We start from the raw sequence: 10402 nt of genomic DNA, 5'->3' as shown, positions 1-10402 counted from the left end.
AAAAAAGCAGAGGTGGGACATAGTGAAGGTGGAGAGAAAGTGGAGCTGAAGGAGGCAGAAAGAAGAGCAAAGATGTAAGAGCAGAGCATAGTTGGAGGTCAGAGAATGAAGAGTGAAGATGACAGAGGAACGCAGGTAGTGGAGAGAGGAATGGGCACTGTGAAGGAAGGAGAGTCAAGAGAGCAGGAAGAGAAAGGAGATAAAAAGTGGGAATATTTAGGACGTGGCGAAGAGCGAGAGCATCAGAAGAGAAGGAAACAGAAAAGGAGGGGGCTAAGGAAAGTCAAGGCAGAAGAGGGAAAACAAATAAAGAGAAGAAGGAAAAGGTGACAGAGACCGAAAGGCAAAAGGGGCTAAAGAAGATAAATAGGCAGAGCAAGGAAAACAAATAGAGAGGAGAGGATGAGGTGGTAGATGGTGAATAGCAGAGGATGAGCAAAACCGTGGCAGAGTGGCGAGAAGGAAGAGAGCCCAGATGGGGAGGAAATGTGAAACAAACAGAGGAGAGGAGGAATAGAAATAAGATCAGGGAGTAGAAAAGGCATGAGGGGGAGAGAGAAAGGTGCAACGAGTACAAATGCCACAACCTAAAGTGGAATCATATAGTGGTTGTAAGGTGCCAGTTCCAGCTGAAGGCTGGTAGAGCAACCCATTGAGCATGAGCCCAACTAAAAAGTGGGGAAACCGACACTTGGGATCGAACACTAGCAAAACAGTCGATTCCATTCTAGATGGCAACACACAAGGTTTGGCGGTGCCAGGTATTCTACAAGTCCAGGTGGAACAATGAAAAATCCTGACGGATCCAAGCTAAACCAAGAAAGACTATATCAAGTCAAGAAAGGCATGAGGGGCACTTTAAATTCCATAGAAGGCGAGTGACTGTTTTCCAGCCAACAAGGTGGACCTGCTTTGGGGGAGGGATTGAAGGACTGAGGACCGTAATCCCAAGGAAAGCCTTACCACATTGTACTCATTTAAGGAATCCCACCAGAAGGCTTAGTTAATCCTAATCCCCTATTTTCTGTTGTTCCTAACACACCGATTATCTGAGATTTTTGCTTTGAGCTTTCCACTGATTCTCGAGCAGAGGTATGGCATATAAAAACTTTAGCTTGCCTGACTTTCACTTGTACAGACCGAGCGACAAGGCAAGGGATGGTGTATAACATGGTCAGTGTACTTGGTATTCACGTATTCAGTGTAAAGTGACCACTGTGGGGTACCTAGAGGTTAATTAGACGTGGTTACAATGACCTGACCAGGATTGTAAGAGGCCATTGAGTGTTCACGTGTCGAGCGTGCCGAAATGCTTCAGGGGTGATCCATGATGCTTTTGGAGTGTACAATAATACTTGTAAAGCAAAACGTTATGTTTGGAAGCTAGCCACGTCACATTTCACAAAACAGTGGTTAACAGGAAATGGTCTGCCGAAAAATGGCAGTGCACTGCACTCCAGTGGGCTCAATAGCCAACAATTAGGATGGCGTATAAAGGGTCAAACGTTCTTGCCCACAACTTATCCCAGCTCAGTGGCCATGGAGGGGAAGGTGTGAAACTGGGTGTTCCTAGGCATTGAGAATACAAGCTCCGTGTCCATGGAAGTGGGGAGGGGATAAACAAAGCCTGTCCTTTTGCTGCTTCCTTCTACAGGTCCAGGGACCATGGAAGGTGTGGTTAATGAGGATGATGTTCTTGGTGGTAACTTCTACAGGCTCAGAGGCTAAGGAAAATGGTGCCCAAGAGTCAGGCTTCCGAGGTTATTCATGCAGGTTCAGTAACATTAGAACGGATGGCGTATAACTTGCCATTGACCCTGAAAAACACTGTGCATGCAAGAGGACCGTGCGGTTGGTGCTGCTTACACAGGCTCAGTGACCTTGGCAAAGGACAGGCTCGCTGTCCTGGGGACAGTATCCATGGAAGAAGGGAGTGCGTGCTAATGTGAGCCAAGAAGGCCGCAATCATGGAAAAAAGCGACTTGAGAAGGCCTCTTGGTGTGTGACGTAGTACCCCCAGACTCTGGGGTACACATTCTCATGCTCGGCTTGCAGAATACATGCTCTAGAATGAAGACACACACACATTTGCGTTCATCTATTTCATGTGTTTTAATTTTTTCTAAAAATGAACGTGACATCTGCATGGAGAAGAACACTAAACTGAAACACAGACTAACATGTTGAAAAAACAGAAAGAAAAAAGCCAAGCTTTTTGGCAGTCCTTCAGTAACCGAAAACATGTGAGTTTACAAAAAGGGAAAAGAACACTTTGAACTTCTAACAGCCCAGATTGCCCAATGCATGACACAGTAACAACACATATAACTTGCAGAAACCGAGACCCACCACTGGAGAGGGAGAAGGGGGTCTCGGTGTCTGGCCCTAGCACTTATAATAACGATGCTCATCCATACATGCACTTGTTAGGGCCCCCGGGACCTCTCCAACACTTCCCAATGACTGACTTCATACGCTTATTTTGGGGTAGCGTTTCCGGGAGGGTTTCTTGGGAGTAAATGAGATTAGCAAATTCAATACGACGTGCCCCCAAAATGCCAAGTAGGAGGATTCTGAGAAGTGTCTGATGGGCAAACCCACAGGGTTCAATCAGCTACTTCCTAAAACAAGACCTCATACTCTGGCATGCCAACACTGCCCATGTCACTTGGGAGAGGCTCACCCAGTCTCAGTTTCTTTACACTCTGGGAAGTGTAGTCCTGGATGTATAATGGGGAAATAAAAACTACAAGCCACAGAATGCAACAAAAACACACAAAAACGACTGGACAAGCATCTCCATAATGACAGAGCATGGTGTCAGAAACACGAGTGAGGGCATTAAAGGGTCCTAGTAATATTCAACCTCACCAAAAATAAAACACTCTCCCCCAAGGTTAATCTGCCATTGCAAGGTTGGCCTTACCACATTTTTGTAAATCAGAAACGTTCACCCTTTCCTCCGATCTTAGAGCGCCCCTGTACTCGTCCCCCTAGAATGGTCCTGCAAGTCAGGCGCCCATTCACACGAGGACTCAGCTCTATATGAAGGGCTTAGGCAATGCAAGCGTCTCCTTCTATTTAGGCACATCCTGGCCATTCAATAGTCACCTTTCATTTCGCAACCACATCTTCCTGCACATACAATACCAAGGGTTTTATGGGGGAACCACTTAACGTAGATCCCCACTCAACTGATTCTGCATGTTTCAGTAATGAAGCATCAGAGTAGTGGGGTCCCAAGTTGGTAACGCCCTACAGACCTCAGAAAAGTGTGATCCACGCAGTTCACATATTTTGTGGCCAACGGGTGGGACCAGGGGCCTGATACCTCTTCCTCCCAGGCTATCCGTCTCCCATCTCCAACAATATACACTTCCCTACTCAATCATCAGTAGTAGTCTTCCCTTTGGGAAGTTGGGTGCCACACAAGATGTCCTGAGAGTTGGAACACAACAATACGACATTACGGGACGCATTTTCAGCGCCTCGTGGGTCCCAATAATGGCATGTTCCCTTACTTTCACACTTGTCTCAACATTCTTCTAATCGGCTCTTCAGTGGATCAAGGTTACCTTTGCTGGGTTTTATGAGATGGGAGCATAGACTGCGTAAAGCCTTCACTGTCACAACTACACCCATCAAGGTTTTGTGGTTTAGGCCTGCTCTCACTAAACATGGCAGAGGGCACTTAAAAAAGGGTTCGACAAACTGCATCCAAAACGAAGTCAGATTGGTAGCGAAACCAATCAAACTCTACTTGGCAACTCGAGATATCAAGGCATCCAGAAAACAGGTTTGTAACTGTGTCCAGCTTATCGGAAGTAGTGTACGTTTTAGTAACAGTGCGACTTACCGCAGCGGTGTAGGAAAAAAGGCAGACTTTCATGCAGTGAGGTTCCGCCCAGTGAGTTGCTGTACACTGTGCACCCATTGGTTCCTAAGCAATTATAAGCCAAATGCCATTTCAAGTAAAAAAAAAAAAAAGTTTAACAGTCTTATTTGTGCTACAGAGATTACAAATGCAATATATTTTGGCAGGATGCCAAGGGCAGACTGGTTTGAAAACACACACACAACACACATACACACAATTCATTACTATACATTTATATTTTGAGAGTTCACACAGTTTGGCAAGCAGGGCAGACACAAACAAAAAGTAATTTGCCCAGTCGGCCCTCTGCTTCTAGCAAGCCCAGTGTACAAATGTCGGCAAAGCAGAGAGCCGCCAGGGCTATAATACATCAGAATAGCTTATCAAAAGGCCACCATGCAGGGCACCTGCCTTCTGTGGGTGCCGCCCAAGATCGAGGAGACGGCCCCCTGGCACACAGGGCGAAACCATCCATTCACAGCATCAGCGCAGAAGCCATAGCTTTGGAGTTTCTGGAACTCGGCCTTAGCGACTTTGGTCCACATGTAAACATACCTCTGCTTCAGCGAAGGACCCAATCCCTTCACATGGGACTGTTTCCGGAACCAGGTAACGTCAATCAGTTGAGCAAAGACTGTACACCCGCGGGGGGGAGTGGTGGAAGGAGGGATAGAGTGGGCACTACAATGCTTTGTTAGTTTGGGACTCCTGCTTAAAGGAGCAATGGGAGGGTAGCCTACCTACTCCTAACCAAGGGCCAGTGAGGGCACCTTCCCTGCAACACCAGAGCAGAGTCAAAGGCTGAGTAATTTAGGAGAGAAAAGGGGGAACACAGGCTCCACTGAAGAGGAGAATAACTGAATACGAGTAGACTGGGGGTCTCCATCTATTTCAAACCTACAACTGAAATTATCTCTGGGATTTCAAAATTCATTTGGATGCCCCATCATGGCTGCCACGAGGGAAGAACATGGTTTATGAAAAGGACAATGAGAACCCGTGGATTTGTCCTTGAAACTGTTCCTGTAAAACAGAACAGAGGATGTGTAAGTTTCTGTATGAGATGGATTTAAGGCACTATAAAGTCCAGGCTTTACACAAGATTATGCATGTGCACAAGCAGTAAGGCCTTCCCACAACAAAAGAACATGAGCAGGCACCTTTGCAAGGCAGAGCTCCTAAGCATGGCCAGTACACAGACCGACCGACCTCCCATGACAGCCAGACCACCACGTCCAAAGGCTTGGAATCATGTCCTGCTTTCCACTGCCCATCTACAAGCCTGCTCATGAGTAAGAACAGCAGGACTACTCTGGCCACAATGCAAAGGGATGCAAGCTTAGAAAATCAGCTAGAACGACCTCCACAGGTGCGATGCAGCAATAAAATGTATGTGGGATTGTGGAGTGCAGAGGAGTCTGGGAATTAGAACAATTCTAAAAGGGCCCACCACTATTGAGGACCAGTAGCTACACTCCCCAAACCCACATGTATGGATCTCTCGCAGTTTGGCAGCTTGCGTAGAGAGCCTCACCTGACCAAACGCTTCCCCCCACTGCCAGCATCCTTTGCCTTCTAAAGGAAGCCTTACCTTGAAAACTGATTTCTGATACTCATGGTAGAGAATGCTATGTAACTATTCATAATGTGAAATGACAGAATGCATCCCAGGGCGAACATTTAAACCTGATTCAGAGTAACCGTAGCTGTTTTCGGAGACACTGCTACTTTTATCCATGTGAGTATCTAGGTCGCTAAAAATTCTAAAAACTGTAACAAGTTGTAGTGTAATCAGGGCATAAAGGATGCCCCTTGACATGTTTTGAGGAAATACTCCTTCACGCTGTAGCTTAGTGTCCATAGGCACAATGCAGGAATGCTTGCAGCACAAAGCAATGCAGTGACTGACACAAACGGGGACAGCACTGAATAGTTAAACAGAGCAGGAGGTGTGCCACGTATGCATGCATTAACACACACAACAATGCACACACACAGTCACATAGGCACTCGCTCGAGGACAGGATCCAACTGCCTGTGGTGGCAGAGACGTACATAAATATAGAGGACAGTGGACGAGTCATAGAGGCCACCATCAGCACCCATAGGCATGACATCAAACCATCTCTGCAATCAGCTTTTGCTCCACAACAAGGAACCGCCAGAAAGGACACAATCAGCAGACTATGACCTGCCACCACAACACGTGTGCGATCAGCCATGGGTTACACACCAAGGAACTACTGAGGAGGACCGAACCAGAAGACCCTGGAATGCATAAAACAGCTTTAAAGAGTTATCCCTGGGTCCCAAACTAAAGAGCTTCCAAAGAGGCCAGGATAATCAGAATGTGGCATGCCATGAAACCCCTTGTATGATCAACTACGAGTCCCACATGAAGGAATAGAAGGGCAGTCCATTACCAGCAAGTGGTTGAATCTCATACCATTTCCGTGTTCAGTTATGGGTGCCATAAAAAAAACAATTGGAAAGCCAGGCTCAGCAGATCATTGCATGCCATCAACCCATCTCCACAGCCAACCACAAGTGCCCAACAAAGGATCCCCTAAAGACGTCGGGCACAGCAGACCCTGGCATGGCTTCAAACCATCCTGCAATTAGTCTTGGGAATAAGCAAACCGTAACGGGTCATCAACACATCTCTGCATTCAGCCATGGTCCCATACCAAAGAACAGATCAAGTATCAGCAGATTAGGGAATAGATCCAAACATTTTCAGCAATCTGCTAAGGGCCCCACACCAAGGAATCACTAGATATTCCAGGCCCAAGGAACCATAGCATAACATCAAACCATCTCTGTGCTTAGCCATGCAAACACACCCGGCAGGAAATTGAAAGGCTGGGATCAAAGGACTATAGTTAGTACATAGGCCCTTCCAGCAGTCTGGGATGGGTCCCTCTGCAAAGAAACTAACGGAGAGGCCAGACCCAGCAGACCAAACTATATTTACAATCATTCATGGGTCATACAGAATTAGAAAACTGTATGAGGCAGCCATTCAGACTTTGGGGTGAGGAGTGGGTTCTAACCAAAGAGACAGGTAGAGAGGGGGAGGAGGGGGGGAGTTGCATGGCCCTGCCCTCATTCATGAAGAGATATAGTGGGCAAGCAAAGGAAACTGGTTAGCACGCAATCAAACTACCCAGCCAGTCATTGACTTTGTACCCAGGAATACAGAGAGGTTGCACCCAGCAAACCACGGCAGGGGGGTTAACACCCATCAGCTAGCCACGGCCTCCGTACTAGGGAAGATACACGGAAGCAGTCTCCAGCAATGAAGGAAAAGCTACTGCATCACAGGCCCAAAGGGGGGTAAAGAGGTGGTGTGTAATGGGAAACAAGATAGACAAGTGGAATGATGGAGGAGAAGTGAGAGAGGGCGAGGAAGGAGGAGGAGTAATGCAATGGAGAAGAAGCGGGGGAGAGGAGAGACGAAGACAACTCCCTCCACCCCCAACACCACACACACACACACACACACACTAAAAACTCAGCATAGCACTTCAGGCCACAAACACAGGCAGACAGGTGATGTCCAACAAATCAGGGAACATCATCAGTATATTAGAGTCCAAAACGGTCTCTACACTCAGGAGGATCTTAAAGCAAGCTTACGGTCCTCAAACAATGCAGGGATAATGAATTTTGACTTGACAATCAAACCATCAGAGCAGCCACCAACTCTGTACCTGGAACATACAGAGCGACCATTCCCAGCAAAGAACTTCTGAAAATAAACACTCACACAACCAACATGGGGTCACAGAAGGCACAACATGCAAGTTTCATAAGACACCTTAGATCTTTGCCACAGGCTTCAAAGCCCAGGATAGAGATGTGACACATAAAACCAAAGTAACTAGCAGGTGCCTTATTAGCCTGCATGGGCCGTGCCACACGTAGGCTAACCCAGTGATTCTGCTGAAGGCTCTCTCAGCAATGATCATGACAACCAGATACACCCAGTCACACATGCCCCGTTGGCAATGTGACCAGTATTTCTCACTAGGTGATGAGCAGGCAGATTGACCACACTGTGAAAGGATCCATTGTGAATACCATGGAGGAGGGGATGAGGCACAGACAGACACGACAGATGGCAAAGAGCCATTGCTGATGCAGACAGTGGGCACAGACCCCCACAGAAACAGGACACCCATCAAGGACACATGCCTGACACCACGGAGGGGAAACAGCCAAGACTAGAGAGGACATGGAGCTCTAAAAGTGATGCGAACACAGGAATGTGCCGACGTGGGTAACACACTACTTGCATGGATCTGGTAATGCAAGCCCAGTTGTTGCAAGTAACTGACACACCGCTACTGCATCGTGGACAAGAAGCTATACCAAGGACCAACATACTGTCATCCAGTGAGCATAGTTACCACAAGATAGCATGACGCAAAACTGTAGTGACTGTGTTGTAGTGTAACCTGCCAGTGGTACAGCCATCATATAGCGAACAAAGAACTGGCTGCAATGTCAATTGTGTCAGATGTGATGCAACCGCAGGGTGGTCCTACAGCTTCCAGGTGACATGCTAGAGGGAACAATGAGGTTAGCGCCCACTGGGGCCATTGTCTGCAACCATAATGGTAAAAATAGCATAAAGGCTAAAGAGAGAGAAAGAGAGAGGTCTGCAAGGACAAGTCCCAGTTGGCAATTGTGAGTCTCTCTGCATCAATCAGGTGGAAACCCATAAGCAGACAAGAGCCATCTTAGGACACCCGCTGAGAAATACTGCCAAGGCGCTTTGACTGCAGCAATGCCACTTGGAGTGTGCCAGCCAGTATGGTGCATCGGACCAACAGTGGCACCCGGATTCCGCAGGTTAATTGGTGGGTTCATGTCACCTGAGAGAAGATGGCTCTCTGCCGCCACCTTCTCCCCACACTATCCATCCTGTCTGCAACTGTCCAGCGAAGCATCAATTGGTTATCCAGGAAAGTGGGGTTTGCAATGGTCAGACCGTAGTAAGGCCACGAAATGAGAGCGGTCTGCCAGAGCTGTGGTGATAGGGGCCCGTGGAGCCTACAGACCGGCGAGTACCTGTGCTTCAGGACGGTTGGTGCCAGCAGTGGCTTGCAGAGATCAGGGTGTCTAGGATTGTGACTGGCAGTCAGTGAGTGAAGCATGGATTAGCATTGTAAGGGCCTCTGTTGGGCATTTGGCGCAGACTCCGCATGATCAGCAGTGCCAAGGGCTCAGGTTTCAAAGTACTTGTAGATGGCTGTAACATACAGCATGAGGCACTGCCAGTCTGGGCGCTCCGTCCGCACCATCTCGTTGATGTCCTGTTGGCAAAGAAAGGGAATCAGTTATAAGAAAGCAGTGTTCACTATGTTCCCCCAAGAGTTCTCTCCTCCCCAGCGCAGGCCCCCTCATGCCAAACATCGTTGCAGAAGCCTCCCCATCCCAGATACCCTCTCCTGCCCTACAAAGACTCTCCTTCCACGCCCTCTGGAGGCCTACCCTTGAACCCATGTGGAGGCTACCATCCTCCCTCTGCTCTAGTAGAGACTACCCTCTTCCTGCCCCCTGCAGGAACATCCCCTCCTAGCCCTGCAGAGGCCGGCTCTCCCTTTGGGAAACCTCTCTCAACAGCCCTGTGAAGGACAGTACTGGAAATGGCAAACGTTTACTCTGGCAACCCTCCCCTCCTTGGGAGGGTGGGGCCAGGGTGAAGGGGTGTGGCCGAGGGGCGTATCCTCAGGCCAGGTCACACAACCTTTAAGCACAGACTAAAGACTATTCTCTTCCTATTATTTTAAACTACTGCTTAGTTATTCGACTCTTTTTTTTTTAAGTGCGTCTTTGTGTTCACTGCTTCAATGCCCGAGGGCCTTGTTCTAGTGCTATAGAAATAAATTAAAGAAATAAATACCGTTTCTCGTCATGGAACCCAAGCCTGGAGATTTGCATAAAAGTAAAGAGCATTTTGGGAGCATAAGAATGCACAGCATGTTTTATTTGAAATATGTGAGATAGTGATTCAGAAAGAGTTGAACTTTGCTCCTTTCACTGGTCACAATACTCGCATATATGCCAGGTTGGGCAGATTGTGGACAGGATGCTAGGCTTGGGCTGTGTCTGCATTCAGTCTCCGAGTCCTCTTAAGCGCCGGCTTGGGAAGACATCTGCGAGTTTCCATGGCCTTGGGGCGGTGCAGAGCTAGCTAAAACAGAGCTCCGCCTTGATCCGGGCCAATTCCTACACTGGTGTAGGACACCCCCCCCCCCCATTTCTTCCACTCTGCAGAATGATCTGCTCAAATGCGGAGGCCTCTCATTTTACCCATGTGGCGGCTACCATCCCCCCCACTGCACTGGCTGCTCCCCCTGCTCTAGTAGAGAGGACTTCCGTCCTGCCCCCTGCAGGACCCTCCATTCCTAGCCTCGCTGAGGCCCGTTACCTCTCTTAATACCCCTGTGTAGGACCCCCCCCACCCCACTCGCAGAATGATCTGCTACCCCTGTGGAGGGGCCTAGCCTCCTGATC

The 10402-nt window shown here is 48.3% G+C and overlaps 1 protein-coding gene across 3 annotated transcripts in view; it reads right to left on the bottom strand.

The window, feature by feature from the left end:
* Positions 1 to 2093: 2093 nt before the first annotated feature.
* The window catches only part of SPECC1L (sperm antigen with calponin homology and coiled-coil domains 1 like), a 909747-nt gene continuing 901438 nt past the window's right edge, over positions 2094 to 10402 (bottom strand). For all 3 annotated transcript variants that reach the window (XM_069619860.1, XM_069619861.1, XM_069619859.1), the window contains one exon: positions 2094 to 9198. In XM_069619860.1, coding sequence (XP_069475961.1) covers positions 9109 to 9198 — 90 coding nt within the window. In that variant the 3' untranslated portion in view covers positions 2094 to 9108. The remainder of the gene's footprint in view (positions 9199 to 10402) is intronic.

Source organism: Ambystoma mexicanum, chromosome 10 (assembly GCF_040938575.1).
Source record: "Ambystoma mexicanum isolate Mex_15411 chromosome 10, UKY_AmexF1_1, whole genome shotgun sequence".
Lineage (NCBI taxonomy): Eukaryota > Metazoa > Chordata > Amphibia > Caudata > Ambystomatidae > Ambystoma > Ambystoma mexicanum.
This window is presented reverse-complemented; position numbering and strand designations above follow the sequence as displayed.